This window comes from Gigantopelta aegis, chromosome 10 (assembly GCF_016097555.1).
Source record: "Gigantopelta aegis isolate Gae_Host chromosome 10, Gae_host_genome, whole genome shotgun sequence".
Classification (NCBI taxonomy): Eukaryota; Metazoa; Mollusca; class Gastropoda; order Neomphalida; family Peltospiridae; genus Gigantopelta; species Gigantopelta aegis.
Window position 1 is genome coordinate 48,697,935 of NC_054708.1, and position 20,134 is coordinate 48,718,068.

At 36.9% G+C, this 20,134-nt stretch overlaps 1 protein-coding gene across 1 annotated transcript in view; it reads right to left on the bottom strand.

Moving 5' to 3' along the window:
* Positions 1–1,647: 1,647 nt before the first annotated feature.
* The window catches only part of LOC121383166 (hamartin-like), a 38,518-nt gene continuing 20,031 nt past the window's right edge, over positions 1,648–20,134 (bottom strand). The window contains exons 12-22 of the mRNA XM_041512996.1: positions 17,626–18,213; positions 16,911–17,048; positions 14,226–14,392; positions 12,735–12,865; positions 11,785–11,881; positions 11,298–11,393; positions 10,789–10,930; positions 9,343–9,431; positions 8,716–8,784; positions 7,520–7,637; positions 1,648–4,948 (exon numbers count right to left, since the gene is read on the bottom strand). Coding sequence (XP_041368930.1) covers positions 4,599–4,948; positions 7,520–7,637; positions 8,716–8,784; positions 9,343–9,431; positions 10,789–10,930; positions 11,298–11,393; positions 11,785–11,881; positions 12,735–12,865; positions 14,226–14,392; positions 16,911–17,048; positions 17,626–18,213 — 1,985 coding nt within the window. The 3' untranslated portion in view covers positions 1,648–4,598. The remainder of the gene's footprint in view (positions 4,949–7,519; positions 7,638–8,715; positions 8,785–9,342; positions 9,432–10,788; positions 10,931–11,297; positions 11,394–11,784; positions 11,882–12,734; positions 12,866–14,225; positions 14,393–16,910; positions 17,049–17,625; positions 18,214–20,134) is intronic.

A 20,134-nucleotide genomic window follows, 5' to 3' on the forward strand; every position in this document is an offset into this window, starting at 1 on the left:
CAAGTCATCTTAATGTTTGTAGTTCAGTGTGTTTCAAGTCATCCTAATGCTTGTAGTTCAATGTGTTTCAAGTCATCCTAATGTTTGTAGTTCAGTGTGATTCAAGTCATCCTAATGCTTGTAGTTCAATGTGTTTCAAGTCATCTTAATGTTTGTAGTTCAGTGTGATTCAAGTCATCTTAATGTTTGTAGTTCAATGTGTTTCTAGTCATCCTAATGTCTGCAGCAGCCCAACTTCACTTCACATACAAGTCATTTTGTATGTACGAGAAAATATATATACATGTATCAGGAAATAAAATGGAAGTTTGGGCTGCTACAAACATTAGGACTACAAGTAATACTTGACATTCTAGGAAAGTGTATTTAATACATAATTTAGATATTAAAAAGGCTTTGTCAGTTGTAAACGTCTTCATAATGGTAGCAAGCCGAGGACTGTCTTTTTAAAGAACTTGGTTACATAATACCTAAACAAAAACACGGATGTGGAAAAGCATGCATATATTGCCATCATTCTTATAGGCCACTTCTATCCTCCCCTATGTAGCCTAGATATCATGTATAAATGGACTTATATTAACCAGTTAACAGTCAATTCATTTTAACTAGATTGTTGTGCTTATATCCACTGCCATAAGCATACAAATGTTTTTAGTGCTGGAGAGGCAATACTTGCTAAAAAGACAGCAGGTAGGATCTAACTCAGTCGGTATTGCACTCACCTGAGGTAGGCCCATCCTCTCTCTGGGATTTTCTATCCCCCACTCCACCCCCACCCCGAACATTTTGGTCCTTAACAGTTACCCATGACTTGTATATCAATGAAGGAAAGAAATGTTTCATTTAACGACACACTCAACACATTTTATGTATATCAAAGGCTGTGTTTTGTGCTGTACTACCTATGGGGGAAGAGTATATAAAACACCCCTAGCAGATTGTCAGTATATTTGACATCCAACAGCCGATGTAATCTAGTGGTGTTGTTAAACAAACAAACTTTAACTTTCTTAAATAAGGCTGTTGCCAGATTTTTTTAGCCGACTGCTCTCTCTCAAAATGAAAATAGTCTCCAGAATTTCAATTTTTTTTTAAAATGGCAACCTCACTTCCTCCATCTTGTACACCTCTGTCCATAACGAAACTGCTACAGATTCTATAAGAATTTAGTAATGATGGCCCCTACAGTTTACCCAACAAATCTGTCGGAACAGTATCTCACAATTTAGTGGTGTAATGGTGTACCAAGTAGTTGAATGTGAAATAAAAATATAATTCACTTAACAGTATTTGCAACACTATTCGAATATTTCAGATAAGTTGTAGTACATAGATTCTTCTGCATGTATTCTATCTCGTACTTATATTCAATAGTCAGGAAATCACATCTCACAGCAGGAAAACTGAAAAATTACATACATGATCCAGAATAGTTGGGACAGCAACAAAAGGATACACAATGAATTACTTGCTAATCCAAGGTAGAATAAATGACCAAGCAAAGCCTTAGTGTGATATAATTTCTGTACATGTAACAGATAATGTTACCAATATGGAATTAATATAAATCAATGCAGACATATCCAAGTTCACAAACAAATGGGTGTCTTACTAAACTGCTGAGAGGTATAAAGAGAATCACTAGGCACACAATTCATTTTATTTTCAGTGTTCTTTTTAAATCTAAAGTATACTGGTCATGTTTTAAAAAAATCTAAATAATCACACCGAAACCTGCATCACAAAGCACTGTTAGATAATTCACAAATAATACTGTCCATAATACTGTACATGTATCTACATCATATTTATCACAAAAAAATAATACAGTGTGAAATATAAAAACTTTTTGTGTATCACTGAATAAATTGTATATATAACCAGAAGGCAGTGTTGAGTTATTGCATTGCTTTACAAGACACAAATATGTTTTTTTTTTTTTACAATTTTAATATAAAATTTAACTTTTCCTTTGACTCGTAGCTGCATAGACCTTGATCAGTTGAAGATAGGATCTATAAAATTAAAAATTACAAGATCTGCGACATCTAACTGATAACATTACACTAGATAAAATACAACATTTACAGTGGAACCCATAGAGTTTGCCTGATGTGCCAGGATTAAGCCCTGTTGGGACATTTCTCGTTACAGCCAGTGCACCACAAGTGGTATATCAAAGGCTGTGGTATGTGCTATCCTGTCTATGGGATGATGCATTACAGTTCCCCAATAGAAACGTGAAGGCCTTTCACTAATAAAGGAAAACAAACTACATACATGTATTACAATTTATTAAATAAAAATTAAGATTTTTAATGAAATTTTTTAATGTAGATCTCATCTTGTAAAAAATAAAAATAAATTCTGTATTGGCATGTCTATGTGTGTACCTGAATTTTCCTTATTTCTGCCCAACACCCTATGTTGATCAAGACCTTCCAATTCGTACCCCTTATTTTCATCCACTGATATTATCAAGGTAATTTGATTTAATGCCCACCCCCTAAAAACAAAAACAAAACAAGTAAAAAAACACCAAATGTAAAAGTTAAAATTAATTTCTTTGGTAACATCACAACTCATCAGTCTATATTTTAGTTACAAGAGGTTTTAGTAATTAAATCACAGACCAATAGCATATTCTGCTATACATGAGCTGGGGCCATTTTTCACAACTGCTAGTCTATATTCTACTTTCTAAAACACCTTAGGCACTTATTAAAAAAAACCAACCCATAAATATTATGGAACACCATCTCAATATTTTAAATGCAACAGCACATAGATTGCTTTTTGTACCTGGATTAAAAATGTCACCATCCTGCTGGTTAATACAACCAAATGCATGCAAGAACAAATGGGAACACAGCTTCTTTAATTAAGATTTATTTGCGTTTTATATCAAGGATCCTTTTGTAGACACACCTAGGGATGAGAAAGCTCCAGAGTTTTTCACAATTCGAGATGTTATTACCAAACAAAAACTGTTTCTGTTAATGTTATTTTGAGAAAACATTCTCAATAATCCTCAATGTTTTCAAACACTACAAAGATTCCTGGATTTATTTTTTGGACCAGGATCATTGGGACATTTTCATCTCGAGGCACATCCGAACATTCTAGACTTAAATGTCTAAAAATGTCATATGCATGCAATTTGTATGGCATTGCCATGTTGTTAAAATCTCAGACTATTAAAAGAGTCTTTGAGTCTGGACTCTAGTGGTTATTGTCTAGTGAGATAGTGTATTGGCTTTACACCTCATGGTGTAGAACACTCACACTGGGTTTCAGTCTGGTGGCTTCTCAAGGTAAGCTGGCAACTGGCTAATTTCATCAACTACTGTTTTTCTGAGCTATAGTCTACAGATTACACATTAATTGCATTGTTTGAGAAAGAACTTAACATAGCCGACTACTGAGATGCAAAGCAAATACCAGGCTTAAGTACTATTCATTTAACAAGGCTGGTACAGGGCAGCAGTAAGTTAGAAGACAATCAGTCTTTATCACAAACTTGAAGTTATTCATCTAGGTAACTAAAGTCCGAACCAAATTATTAACAACTACGATAAATTGTTCTCCTACCTTTATTTTTTGTTAGATTTTACCCACATTTTGTCCAGACAGAAATCTTGAAAAATCCATTACAATGACATAGATTCCACGTACTTGATAATAACTATGTCACCTACATCGACTTCGCTGAGATTGCATAGGGCAAAAAGCATGTAATTTTGTGCCGTCTGCCATTTTGCCTTTTTATGGAATACTCTCCAAGAGGGGTGAAAGGATATGACTTAATCTAACAGAGTCATAACGTTTTACAATATAAAATCAAACGTGATGATGTCGTATTAATTTTTTTTTAAAGTTAATTTTGTTTAAAGACACCACTAGAACACATTGATTTCATATTAATTACGTCACATACTGGAGGCTTTCACCCCTCTTGAAAAGTATTCCATAAAAAGAGTAAAATGGCAGGCGGCAGAAAAATGCATGTATTTTGTCCTACGTGATCTCAACAAAGTCAATATTGGTGACATCGCTACAGTCTCATGTGGAATCTGTGTCACTGTAATGTTTTTTTCATAATTTGTGTCTGGACAAAATTTTTGGGAAATATAATGATAATTAAAGGTAAAAGAATAATTTATCGTAGTTGTTAACAATTTTGGTTCGGACTTTAGTTGTTACAAATCCCACTAAAAAGCTAGGTTATAATGATCATAAATCCACACATTCCCTTAGAAAATAAACTAATTCATTCCGAAATATTTTACAAACAAGGTAACCACATGTAATTCCTCAGAACTACATACATTATTTTAATGACAAGAAATGCTTTAAAATTTTATATATATATATATATATTCATTCCATACAAACAATAAACCATTCAAACTATAATAATAATTATTATTAATTATAGCAGCTTAAGACCAAAATCTCAAATCCTGACCTGACCATTTTCACTTCGATTAACTCCCAAGTCATAACATCACATGTAAAAAAAATTTTTTTTTTATCATACATAAATATTCACACAACTTGGCACAGACGTACAGTTATTATATTTACATTAATGTTTATTTTGTGGATTTCTCGAAACACCCGCTGTCTGTTGCCTTACTGCTGCTGGATGACTTGCTGTCGTCACTGTCCGTGTACAAAGTCCTCTGAGACTGGCCTAATGACGTGTCGCTACACTGGGAGGACGACTTCTGCCGCGGAAACGCATCCAGCTCCCCGTGGGAATACTTCTCGTGACTCTGAAGCAGCTCACTAGCACTGCACTCTGACGACAACTGTTCAGCTGTCCGAGACTTGAGGTGCGTCTCATTTACTGATTTACTGTCTAACGAGACTGGCTGAAGGTCACCTCTTTCTTGACCTTGAAACAAAGGACGATGTGGATCGTTGGTGTCTGGAGATATTGCTAAAATGAAAAAAAAAAATATTTCATAGTTAAAACAAACATACATGTACAGTTTTCAAATCATATGCAGGACTCGAAATAGTGGCTTTGGAAAAGTGAAAAGCAATCCATTTTTTAGAGCTAGCAGGTGAAATAAAAATTAACCTGCTAAAATAATTTAAAAAATTTGCAGGTCATTTTTCAGGAGACAGATGGATGTACGATCATCTCATCTTCTAGTTAGCTGAGGCTGAGCTTGTGATTCTTTTATAATGCTCTAAAATACATCTCAGAGGACCTTATTTTCCACACACTGTCTCAAACCCTCCACTCACCACATGCCGTCTTATTTCCAGCAGGCCATATTTGTTTTTTAGCAGGCCATATTCTTTTTGGCCTGTTATTTAAAAATATAACAGCAGGCCATATTTTACTTCCTGCATATGTGATGTATTTGACACATGAAAACATCTTATCTTTTAAATCATTCGTTTACTGCTGTTGACAATGAAGTTATCCATGGATGTTGACACCAAATATTCTAGATAGATATCTTTAATAAGTCTCGCTACTGAGCTCTGAGCAACAATTACTTTTACTTATCACTGACTATATAAATAAGAAAACAATTTAAATGCCAAAAAGTTATCCTACAAATAGTTCATTAAGGAAGATCAATCTTGTGACCCAGGTACAGAGGGTAAAATTACGTACCCAAGTCTTGGAAATTAATGGATATATTTAAATTTTTAAAAAAAATAGATGATAGCAAGAGAACTGCTGTTTAAAAGTTATCACAAAACATGAAATACTCATGGTTGGTTTTCATTTTATTACGTATCCTCAAATACATTTCTGGCAGAAAGTCTGTCTGCCCTTACTGAGATGAGTTACTTGACTTGTTGAGACTGAATCTTGCCAGATAGCCAGACTGAATCTAGCCAGACAGCTGATCTATCTGAGATGAGTTACCTACCTTGTTGTTGAGACTGAATCTAGCCAGACAGCTGATCTATCTGAGATGAGTTACCTACCTTGTTGTTGAGACTGAATCTAGCCAGACAGCTGATCTATCTGAGATGAGTTACCTACCTTGTTGTTGAGACTGAATCTTGCCAGACAGCTGATCTATCTGAGATGAGTTACCTACCCTGTTGTTGAGACTGAATCTTGCCAGACAGCTGATCTATCTGAGATGAGTTACCTACCTTGTTGTTGAGACTGAATCTTGCCAGACAGCTGATCTATCTGAGATTAGTTACTTACCCTGTTGTTGAGACTGAATCTTTCCAGACAGCTGATCTATCTGAGTTACTTACCTTGTTGTTGAGACTGAATCTTGCCAGACAGCTGATCTATCTGAGTTACTTACCCTGTTGTTGAGACTGAATCTTGCCAGACAGCTGATCTATCTGAGTTACCTACCTTGTTGTTGAGACTGAATCTTGCCAGACAGCTGATCTATCTGAGATTAGTTACTTACCCTGTTGTTGAGACTGAATCTTTCCAGACAGCTGATCTATCAGAGTTACTTACCCTGTTATTGAGAATGAATCTTTCCAGACAGCTGATCTATCTGAGTTACTTACCCTGTTGTTGAGACTGAATCTTGCCAGACAGCTGATCTATCTGAGTTACCTACCTTGTTGTTGAGACTGAATCTTGCCAGACAGCTGATCTATCTGAGATTAGTTACTTACCCTGTTGTTGAGACTGAATCTTTCCAGACAGCTGATCTATCTGAGATGAGTTACTTATCCTGTTGTTGAGACTGAATCTTGCCAGACAGCTGATCTATCTGAGTTACCTACCTTGTTGTTGAGACTGAATCTTGCCAGACAGCTGATCTATCTGAGATTAGTTACTTACCCTGTTGTTGAGACTGAATCTTTCCAGACAGCTGATCTATCAGAGTTACTTACCCTGTTATTGAGAATGAATCTTTCCAGATGGCTGATCTATCTGAGTTACTTACCCTGTTATTGAGAATGAATCTTTCCAGATGGCTGATCTATCTGATTTACTTACCCTGTTGTTGAGAATGAATCTTTCCAGACGGCTGATCTATCTGAGATTAGTTACTTACCCTGTTGATGAGAATGAATCTTTCCAGACAGCTGATCTATCTGAGATGAGTTACTTACCCTGTTGTTGAGACTGAATCTAGCCAGACAGCTGATCTATCTGAGATGAGTTACCTACCTTGTTGTTGAGACTGAATCTAGCCAGACAGCTGATCTATCTGAGATGAGTTACCTACCTTGTTGTTGAGACTGAATCTTGCCAGACAGCTGATCTATCTGATGATTTACTTACCCTGTTGTTGAGAATGAATCTTTCCAGACAGCTGATCTATCTGATGATTTACTTACCCTGTTGTTGCGAATGAATCTTTCCAAACAGCTGATCTATCTGAGTTACTTACCCTGTTGTTGAGACTGAATCTTGCCAGATGGCTGATCTATCTGAGATTAGTTACTTACCCTGTTGTTGAGACTGAAACTTGCCAGACAGCTGATCTATCTGAGTTACTTACCCTTTTGTTGAGACTGAATCTTTCCAGACAGCTGATCTATCTGATGATTTACTTACCCTGTTGTTGAGAATGAATCTTTCCAGACAGCTGATCTATCTGACTGAGGAGATTGAGGATCTCTCCTTCCAGCTGCTGGTTCATCCGCATCATTGTGTTGTACTTGTCTTCCACAGCCTACAATCACAACCATTTCAGTCAAACTTTACTTCAAAGGCAGTTGTATTAACACACAAATGAGATTTCCCCACTTCATGGTTGAATGGTTAAAAATGAGTTAAATTTTTTAATGTATTTTTTGTATTCTGTTAGTGATTAAAGGAAGATATACATACTATGGGATTTAATTTTTATTAACATTTTTTTAAACGAACTTCAGAAGCTTGTAAGAAGACTCAGTGTTGGTTGGGAACCAGATAGTAACTAGGATACTTATCTCTCCACCTTCTCTCAACATAATATGAACAAGACCCTCTTCATGGCTATGGAAACTAATGAAAAACTTAATGAATATTATCAATTCATAATTCTAGTTCCACTTAAAACCACCAACAAAAACAACAAACTGAAAAAATGAAAGAAGCATGCATTTTTAACGCACAATTTATACCATAACTGTAAATGACTGATAAAAATGTAAGTAAAACTTTGATTTTTAAAACACGTTTAAATCTTAAAAACAAAACAAATGACAGCCATCCATCATCAACAAAGGTGCTATAAATACAAACATGTTTTGCAAATAAACACTGTGTACTGAGAGTGATGAACAAAAAGTTGTATTTCATATTTGTTTTGATGCCTGTATTTACTATTTCAGTTATGGGGCGAGATGTAGCTCAATGGTAGCACTTGCATAAAATGTAATGAGTCACAGAATTGCTTGCTTGTTTTTCACCCCCCAACCAGTACCCCACACTGGTACATTGAAACACTATGGTATCTGCTGTGCTGTTCATATGGATGTTGTTTTATTGTTAGGTAGCCTGTGTGACAAAATCAGGTTTCCTCAGTTTCTCACTACTGACGAAGCTACATGAATATAAAAAAATTAGGTAGCCTGTGTGACAAAATCAGGTTTCCTCAGTTTCTCACTACTGACGAAGCTACATGAATATAAAAAAACTTAGTTTTTACTTGTAATATTGACTAGTTGAAATAAAACTTCAAACTGTTAGAAACAATATAGAGGAAGGCCCATACAAATTTAAATAGAGAAATTGTTTGAACCGTAATGTATATTCCAAACTACTACCTTTAATTCATCTTCATGACTCGTCTTCACATTCTCCAAATTAGTTTTTACATTGCGGATAGCAATCTCCTAAGAATATGTAAAAAAAGAGAGGTAAAACATCATTTCTAAAAATTTATGGTTAGCCATGTTATACAAAAAATGAATGATTACACACTGTCAGTTGTGGATGAAAGCTGCAGCAATCCAGATCTGAATCAGTCAGCCACTTTTTAACTGATTATCGTATTTGTATGATGGATTCAGTTCTAATTCACTTGGATAACAAGCATTTTGAGAGTACTGCTAAACAATACACATCCCCTACCTGACCCAACATTCTTTTGGACAGACGGACAGAAAGACAGACGGACAGACAGACAGAAGGACGGAGATGAAACTTATAGTCCACTCCGGTTGGACCAGTAATGTAATAAAAACACACCATTCATCCAATCTAACTGAAATGCAATCAACTTCACCAATGAAAGGTTAAAGCAAAATAACAAGTATGGTCCTACTTTTAATTGGACTGACCATTTTCCTAAACAATCTACCAATCAGAATTCAGAAGCACATCTGAAATATGAAAAACCACTAATAAAGCAGTAGAAACAAAACAACCGACACATGTCAATGTAACTGTACCTTGCTTCTGTTCATCTCTTCAAAGTGGATCACCTTAGCTTTCATAAAATCCAGCTGCACTGTCTTTTGTTTTAACTCAGCCTTAATAGCTGTAACAAAAAAATATCCACTCAATGAAAAAGTAATAAGAAAGTAATGATTCTATGATACTAAGATACTTAACAGCAGATTTTGAGATACTGACAAGAGCAATCCCTGTCAAATTAAAATATAACCATTTAAAATAATTTATTAAGGTATTTGTATTATAGTACATGTTAGTTTCTTAGCATAATGTAAACTCAACATTTTAGCTATAAAAGATATATACTAGATTAATTAAAGAAAATGACCGAAATTTAAGACGTTTTCCCTTTCGACTTAACTTTCTCACTAACCAAAATGCATCATCTTATAGACTGGTTTGAACAGCCAAGCAATAGCTATTAACATGTTACTTCTAGTTCCCTGGTGTGGAGGGATGTAGCTCAGGATCAAGTTCCTCTTGATGAGCTCTTTATTTCCTCCCATTAAAATAACTACCCCACAACTGGTACATCAAAAGCCATGGCTAGTGTATGTATGGTTCTTCCCAAGGAAAAATTCCACTTACCAGGTAGGAGTAGCCTATGTGGCGAAGAGGGTTCCCCCCAGTTTAAGTCTCATTAATGAAATTTCAAAATAACCATATGTAACACACACCATATACAGTTAAATTCCGTTGGCTCGAACCCCACTGGTACTCGAGAAAGTGTTCGACCCATTGGGTAGTTCAATCTAACCATTCAGTCAACAATGTGTAAGTGTAACTTAGGACTTCAGTTTTTGTTCGACCCTTTCGAGTCCGACCCAACACGATTCTACTGTAGTTGTAGTGTAATTTGATTAGGTATTATTAAACATTCCTTTTCTTTCTTATTCCCCAGAGCAATATTAGGAAAAACAGGCAGAGGCAGGCTTGGTTAACACAAGTAAAACGGAAACACTAAATCTCATTAATTTTGTTTCATACAATAACCAATCTTTAATCTTGGCATAGCACTCAAGTGCATGGCGGTATATTCCAAAATAAAAGGGTTAAAAGAGGTATCAACATCCAAACTCAGTAACAAATACCTTGATAATAATAACCAAGACAGAAAAGAAAAGGAAAAACAAATATTTATTAAACGACATCTAGCAAATTATAAACTGTAGCTATCTGGCATCTAACATAAGGTTATTTAAACATTTGATCGAGAAAGGAATCTTGCTGCTGTCACACAGACCATTCCCTTTGAAAAGCAGCAAAAGATCTTTTATAATCACTTTCTCAGACCATGACTTTTCCATATCAATCATGGGACCCTCTTTGGGATGGGAGAAACCTCAAAGCCACTGACAGGGATTGATCCATCAACCTACTGCACCTCAGTTACATTCTCTACCACTGAGCTACGCCCTAACTTAACTTAGACATTAGTTTACCTTTCATTTCAGCTCTGAGCGACGTCACCAGGAGATCTTGCTCAGCCTTGGCGTTCTGCTGAGGCCGTAACACGTTGATTTTCTCTTGGTATTTCTGCTGAAGCTCTCCCATCAAGAGGATTTCTTTCTGTAACTGGAATATCTGAATAACAGAGGCAATGAGATTTCAGTTTTGCTTCCATGTTATAGAAAGAATGCTCATATAAGGAGGCAACCTTTATTACCCAAACTAGAGTAGTAATATCAATCGCCAAGTATAGTCTTATCACGTAACACTATAGAAAAACTGTGTGGGCATATAAAAATAATAAAATCTACCAATCACAGATTCCACAAAATTGGAAGGCACATTTAAAACAAATGGTTAATTCCAAGAAAGCACATACCATAGCCTTTCAAACCAACTGAAATACAAAAGTTGGAATATAAAAAACCACCCAAAACTACTTTGTGAATTTAACAGTAATAGACAAAACACTAAACAGCGAGTAGTATGGCAGTTTTGTTACCTGTTCTTTAAGTTTATTTGTGATGTCAACTTCCCTTTGAAGAATATCTTTCTCCTCCTTAGTGTTGAACAGGCATGACTCTGTTTCTTGCAGATGCTGAAATATGCCTGTATATATTTAGATTTTCACTTCTAAGGCAAATAAATGGTATGTCCAATATTTGAAATTATGAACATACTTACCAATACAATAATTTACAGATTAACCCGTTTACTATTAGTGGGGTGGGGCGTGGGGGTGGGGGCCTGGTGTAATAACTGTAATTTTAACATACATTTCTTACTGAACCGGATATTTGACTTTTTTGTTAATACGATTTGCATGACATCCTTACATGACAAAAATGAGTCAGGACATCAAAATCTTCACAGCGAGAGTCTACATGACATAAATTAGATTGATAAAACACATTTATTTTAAAGGTTTTAAACACATGCATTTAAGACACACATTACAAGGCAGAGTATCAAAGAAACCAAATGGTAACCTTCTTCAACTTGTCATGGTCTTCACGCTGGGTAATGAGCAAACTTTTGAGCTCGCTGTTCGCCATTTTCAGATCCTTATTCTCCTGCAGGGTGGTCCTAAAATTATAATTATCATACAAAAGTGTAAATTTATTCAGTAAATAGTTTTCAAACAAACTCTTTAAAATATGGTTTTACATCAATTGGCAACACCCATTAGTGAACTAAATTGCCACACCTGTTCAATACTTAGGTCCCAAAACCGTCCATCGACAGGTCGCCAAAGTTCCATTTGGGCAACTTTAAATAGTAAAATAATAATGCATCAGTCACCCCCAAGCCCCAACAAATAATTTGGAGGATACTCTTTCTATATCATATGAGCCACTATTAATAATTGTATAGCATATATTTATTTCACATTACAATCTGGTTCATGGTTCTGCAAATGTTTTAAACTAAATATATTGGCTTACCTCAATTTTCCCAACATCCATTTATAAACATTAATTTTGAAGACCGGATGTAGTTAAAAACATTTGTTCTTTTATTTCCCTCTCTTTACCTTTAACACATTGGCATTTTGAAAAATAAATAACTAAAAATTAAGCATGAAAATATTTCATTAAAATCTTTTTTGAAGTACTCAGTGGAAGGCAATGTTTTAATTTAATGACACACTCAACACATTTTTTTAATGATTACATGGCGTCGGACATATGGTTATAAGAACCACACAGATATTGAGAGAGGAAACCCGCTGTCGCCACTTCATAGGCTACTCTTTTCGATTAGCAGCAAGGGATCTTTTATATGCACCATCCCACAGACAGGATAGCACATACCACAGCCTTTGATATACCAGTCGTGGTGCACTGGCTATGACGAGAAATAGCCCAATGGGCCCACCGACGGGGATCAATCCAAGACCGATCGCGCATGAAGTACTGAATGGAGATATTAAACGCACCTCAACTGGACAAGTTTCTCATACTCGTTGCTTTCCTTGGCCTGTTTGAGCTGCTGGTTCTCATTCTGTAGCAACTGGAGTGAAACTCGGAGGTTGTGAATCTCACTGCCTTGTAGATCGATCTGGTTCGCCTGGATATAGAGGAAAACATCAACTCACTCATTTAGCAGGCATGACAATGACATAGAACAACAAATGTTAGGAAAACTGAAGGTTCTCTCATTTTGCTACAGGACTGAACGAGTGGGAAATACGAATTACAATGAATGAATGAATGAATGGAGAGAAGGATGGATGAATGAATGTTTAATGACACGCCAGCATGAAAAATACACCAGCAATTGGATGTCAAACAAAAGTAAATATATGAATTAATTATAAAAATTTAAAAGTTCAACTGAATGAATTGTTAATCAACATCAATATAAAAATTTAAAAGTTCAATTCAGAATTACAAAGTTCCAAGTGTAGGAGTGTACAATGGAGCTAATTTCAAACACATTTTTGTCAGATGACAAAATTGATATGTTAGTCAAAATGCTGTTATTCTCAGATGATGTGTAATTAAATATTATTTACTATCATCAAAGAACAAACTGCTTATACTGTCAAAGAAAAACAAACTGCTTGCTATTGCATGGTTGTTATTATTAAACATTATTTTATACTGTCAAGGAATAACAAAGTACTTGTCACTGCATGGTTATTAACACTAGTCAAACCTGTCCTAGCGGCCACCTGTACTCAGTGGTCACCTGCCTTAAGCAGCCACTTCCCCCCCAAACGATTTATAATGTAAATGCACCTATAATAAGGGGTCACCTGTCTAAAGCGGCCAGTAGCCACCTAAATCAGATCCCAAATCGCTAAAATACCTGTATTAAGCGATCACAGTAAAGTTTTACTATTACAGAAAAGGGATATTTTAACAACAGTGATAAGGTGCAGCAAATAACCAATCTTCACACCTTCAGGAATACTAATACCCATTCAGTCCCGACATCTCTACTGCGTAACAATTAAGAAAGCATGACTCTGGAATGCATCTAATTGCCCCTGGGCAAGCTACGCTTGACATTTGTAGATTCACGTACTATGACAATACACTGCATGAAGTAGGAATTAAATAATTAAATGGAAAAAGAAACAAACTTGTAGAGAACGGTTAATTTAATACATTCTATCTGCATTATTTGTGAAGGAGACAGCGTCAAAAGTTGACTTATAGTCAACTGTGTATCACACATCCGTTGATTAGCAGTACAGACGGTAAAACAAGAAACAACAACAAATGTTTTAAAGACTATATATGTGGCAACCTGTACTCAGCAGTTACCTGTCTTAAGCGGCCACTTTTATCTATTCCCTTGTGTGACCGCTTAAGACAGGTTTGACTGTATTTTATACTGTCAAGGAATAACAAACTGCTTGCCACTGCATGGTTGTTAGTAAATAATATTTTATTGTGTCAAGAAATAACAAACTGCTTGCCATTGCATGGTTGTGTTCCTCAAGAGCAGCAGCATTAGCGATCTTTCTCAACAATCGTCGGTTTCTCATGGCGTGCATTTCTCTCTTGTTGCGTTCGTACAAGATCTGATTGTGAAGCAGAAGAATTTGTCCACGCAGAATGTTAATCTCATCAGCTGGTGGTACACCTGGAATACATGGACACAGATATAACACATTTCTCAAATCAAATATCTTTTTTTTTCAGAGTAATATTTAAAATCTACTGTTTTTAATTGAATAGAAATTCACAAGGATATATACTACTCAAAAAAATTTAAGGGTCAAAAATTTATAACCAAATAAGTTTCAGAGTGTATTAGATTGATGATGTAAACTACACCAAAAATTTAATTTATTGTTCCATATTTACAAAAAACCACAAATAAACGTCACTGTATACAAGAAAGTCACATGACATGCTGTCAAAGTTGAAGGTTGTCAAACATGGATTTTACACATTAGAACATTCGTTTAATAGTGTGTGAATCCACCCCTGGCGTGAATACACTCGACACATCGTTGCCTCATGCTGTTGATCAGACGTCTGAAGAACTTTTGGGGAATGGCCTGCCACTCTGCCATAAGAAGTTGACCCAGATCATGAAGGTTGGCCGGAGGGGCATGGTTATCCCGAACTCTCCTGCCTAATTCGTCCCAGGCGTACTCTATTGGGGCCAAGTCAGGCGAATATGCTGGCCAATCCATCCTGGCGATACCTTGTTGTCTGAGAAAGTCCGTTACCACCCTGGCGCGGTGGGGTCTGGCATTGTCATCCTGCAGAACTGCCCCGCCGCCAATCTGCTGAAGGCCTGGGAGAACCAACGGCCGGATAATCTCATTCAGATAGCGGATTCCATTCAGATTGCCATCCACCACATAGAGGGGGTCCTGTGGTGGATAGAGATGCTGCCCCACACCATGACGCTGCCACCACCGAACCGGTGACGTTGTCTAACGTTAACGTCAGCGAAGCACTCCCCAGGACGTCTGTAGACACGAACCCGACCGTCGTTGAACTGGAGACTAAACCTACACTCATCAGTGAACATCACTCGACCCCACGTTGCCACCGCAGATGAAGTGTGCACCAGTGACGTCTGGCCGTTCTGTGACGTGGTAGGAGTGGTGGTCGAACAGCCTGGCGATGGCAGCGTAGATTATTGGCTCTCAGACGATTGCGTATGGTTTGATCAGACACTCGAGTTCAAGTCGCAGTCCGCAGATTGTCACGTAATCGGCGTGCAGTGGTTGTGCGTTGACGTAGAGCCATATTGGTGATGTAGCGATCCTCTCTATTTGTAGTGCTTCGGGGTCTTCCCGAACGTGGACGATTTCGAACAGAATTCGTTGCTTGGTACCGTTGCCACAGTCGGCCAACGACACTCTGACTGACACCAAGTCTCAGAGCAACATTTCTTTGCGTATTGTCATCCTGAAGCCAAGCAATAGCCCTTCCTCGATCTTCGATAGTCAGTTGAAGTCGTACCATTGTCGAATTTGGAGTGTGCACCGTACACGAACGCAAGCTCCAATTATACGGAAATTCAGCATTGGGAACATGGAATACACGTGCAAAGCGTGCAAATGAAGCGCTTTGTGAAAAAGCAAGTTATGGGCACTTAGCAGACCTTTCGCTTTCGCCCTAATTTACGTGCAAATGTAAGCATGTTTTCGCCATTAGAACTAGTCGACAGTGTCAATGACAGTGGATTTTAATTCATTTATGGGTTGCTTAGACCCACTTTCGTCAAAATGGAACAATACCATGTGTGACATTATGGTCTAGCTAATATAATTGACATTCAGAAAATAATGTCGAAAATATCGTCTGACCCTTAAATTCTTTTGTGTAGTATACATTTTTATAAACAGACATGAAAAAAGTAAATAATGTATTTCGTTTAGATCAATTCTATCTCTATAAAAAGTTTGTTTTGTTTAACGTCACCACTAGAGCACAGTGATTATAATAATTATTAATCAATGGCTAAACATCAAACTTCTAAGTTCAAGGGCCATAATTCTTAACCAATCCTAATGAAAGTCAAACCTGCGGCCTAATTTACTAAACTCTCGCAACTTTGCGATCTCGCAGTGCAATGCTAAAAGACTTACAAAGAGGATGCTTTGTTGTCTAGCAGAGCCTAAGAGAGCTTTGTGAATGAGGCCCCTGATCTGCAACTCTATATGATAAAGCTATGCAAAAAAAGTTCAGCTCAAGTTGAGGCATTACTAAAAAAACGTCCAAACCGACACAGAGAGAAAATGTGGACTAGTAGGGGATTAATAATTACAGTATAAACACCTGCCTGTGGTAAATTCAGGAACAGCAATCAAGAAACGTAAGTTTCACTATGTTATATTTTCATTCAATTACTGTCTACTTTACAGGCCTGTAAGAACCGTGGTGGTGGTGGTGATGGGTAGGTGGTGAGTGTGGGGGAGGGCTTTGGGGAGAGTGGTTGGGTGGTGTATGTGTGTGTGTGTGTGTGGGGGGGGGGGTACCCTTGCAATCGAAAACAAAAAGGTAAATATTTTTGGTCTCACTCTGTATAAATAAAAATATCAACCTGGCTTGTGGATACCCCCCCCCCCCCCCCCCCACACACACTATAGAATGTGCTCCCCTCTTACTCATGTCGTTGAAGTAATACGACAACTTACCCCCGAAGTGTGTCCAGTTGACATTCTCCTTGCTGGTCAGAGGAATCTTGGTCAACTCTTTGGCATGAAGTTCTCCACCCATCTTCAAATGCTGGTCAAGCAATTCGGGCGGCGACATTTTATTAAACTGAGCCATTTCTGATGACCCCACCAAAAAACCAAAGGTAAATTAACACAACCAAAGGTAAATAATGTTAAATCAATCGTGATCTATTTACATCTGAAACCTAGAAAAGTACAGCACAGGGCGAGTTGAAATTACTGTGTTTTATTAAATATGCACAAGAAACTTGTATACTTAATTAACCAAATGTATGCATTTAGACATCAATAAAGCTAAATTAAACATATTTCTCAAAGTGTGTACTAAATGTCTACACATAGACCAAGACAAAGAATTGTTTTCACATGGTTCTTCCATTTTAAAATTATTTTACTCAACAGTGGAAGATAATCTGTTACCCCAATACTAAATAGTTAAAAACATCAATACAGATCACAAATACAGACAACTCATTCTGAATGTATTCGAGTATGAATGGGAAATGCATATAAACAATAAAACCTTTTGAAAAACTAAAGTTCAAATATTATTCCGGCAATGGCAAAAAAAGAGCATTTCCTCCCTTTCCAGCTACAGAAAACACTACGATATTTACTTACTGGACAACATATTACAATTTTTTTTTTTAATGTGAACAAAATGAGAACTTACCAAAGGATTTCTGACCAGAGCTGGAAACATCTTTTGCATCGCTCTGACTCCGACATTTTCTACAAACAGTGGACGGAGAAAGCAACGTCTGAAAAATGTTCACTATGTTAAATGTTGGATCACTAACTGCTTCGTTAATTTTAACAACCGAGGGATGTTTCTCGTTATTTTCTGCAGGACCAAGTCCTGTTGAGGAATGTGCTGTTTCCCTCGTATCATCACTTGATTTTGTTTCAGCGTGTCTGCCATCAGTCTCACACTCAACGTCCTGGCCTGCAGTGAAATCGGACTCGTGGTTGGAGAATGTCGTTGATGCTGATCGGGACAGGGTTTCAGATTCCTCGGCCACACCATCCTCAAGTTCTAAAAGTGGACAGGACAACGACCGGTTTACGGATCCACGTTTTTCAGGACCCGCAGAATTATGGTCCAAATTTCCGTTGTTGGTCAGACTGTTGAAGCGAATTCGGTTCACTTTCTTCATGAATTGCTTCACCGACTCTGCCGTCTGCCGCGGGTCTGAAGGATGCTCGCAACTGTCACTGCTGTCAGACTTGGTCAGCTCGCTAACCTCCTGATCAAATGTATCTGCCATAACAAAACAACAGTGGATGCAGTTTCTGAATATATGTTAAGAGGTTTCACAGGGGTGTGATATCCATTTAAAAAAATAAAAGCTGAAATAATCTTTACAAAGCTGAAAATTCATTCACATACTTAAATAGTGGTAAATTTCCAATTCATTCAAACACTTGAATGGAGGCAAATTTCCAATTCAATCTAGTCTACTTTGTGAACAATATTTTATACAAGAAAAACTAAAATCAGACTAAGAAAAAACTGACCAAAAACTATCGCTGGTATTAACAAAAAGTTCAGGATAGTTAAAACAATTTTATATAGCACTTTCCATGACAGTTACACATACACATAAGATTCAAGCATTTTTTCCCAGCGACAACCAGCAGTAGGCCTACTGCTGCAAAAGCAGTTATAAAATCGATCTGCAAGAACAATTTTTATAATTACTGGGTTTTATTTTATTTTATTACCCATATGGTTAAAAATATCTTGGTATATATCAAAGTGATACGTCCCACTTGGCGTTAAGGGATGCAACATTTCGATGTCATCGATTAGTGCACTATAACTGTACAGCAGGGGTGGGGAAAAGCCCTTTTTTGCCGGTCTCGGACCGATTCACAATCTTTGAGACCGAAATAATTTTTTGAAAACATGTGTTTGCCGGTCCCACTTTTATTATTTTTTCGGTCCGAAGCGTCTGTCCATTTTTATTATTGGAAACAACTTTAATTTGTTATTGATGTTTCTGCAACTCATTACTTACCTACTTCACTAACAGGTGTTTATTTTGAGTCGTGATACATTTAAACCGGTCACACGTTTAATACAAATCAATCGGTCATGTTTTGTTTTTCTATCAATGACCGGAAATAGAAACGTTGAACACGGTGAATGAGCTATTTGTGTCACTTCTCAGTTTGTTCCTGCACAGGTGTCGATCGGTACACAATTACAATAGGTTTAATTAAGTCGGCCAGTAATCTTTAATATCACTGTGATCATGAAGCAAAGCGCGTAATAACAAAATAATTACATCAATGGGATTAGCACCAAAAACCGCAATGAACAGTCGGTCACAACCGGTCACGAGATTAAAGGTTTACTTATTAGCGATGATACCATTTATTGGTGATAATGAAGGAAGGACGTATGCTTTAATTAAAACAAAGACCTAGAGTTCATCTTTAATCAAAGGTGATACTATTTTTGCAAATATGAATACGCTGCAGGTATGCCTATACTTGTCGACAAAAACAAAACTTTTAAGTTTAACGTATGTATACTGTTTTGCTGGGAAAAGCAGATGCTTGCGATTTGTATTGAGATATCAATATGTCATTGCTTACATGGGTAAATAAGAGTAAAAAACGAAAACAAGACGAGGTAGATACGGTTCTTCCCCAGCTAAGAAGAAAGTTAAAGTGCGATGTTTTCAGTCGGCGTGGTTGAAGCAATTTAAGTGGCTAATTTGTGATGATGGAGGTCGACAGTTGTATGGGGAATTGTCGGGTCGCGTCGCCAACAGGCCTTTGTAAAATAGTACTTCCGTACATGAACGCTGAGAGACTTTACATGACATTTACATAAAGAGTACAGTGCTAAATGTATTTATTGTTGACTGTTAAATGTGTTTTTCATTATTATACAAGTAAATTGCTATTTTGATAATTGAAAATGTCTTGGTGTTTTTTGTCATGTTTATTATGAATGGGATGGGTATATAATATGTTATGGGAAGCAAAATGGTTTACACCAGTTGTCATACACAGTAGCTCAAGTTCAAGGTGAACCAATCAGCGTCGACATTATTAATCGTTCAGTCGGCAACTTCTATCAATAGTATCATTGAATTAGGTGTCAAGTTGGTTGTTCAACGACACTTATCAGGACGCATCAATAAAACAATATAGTAAGGAACCATAGC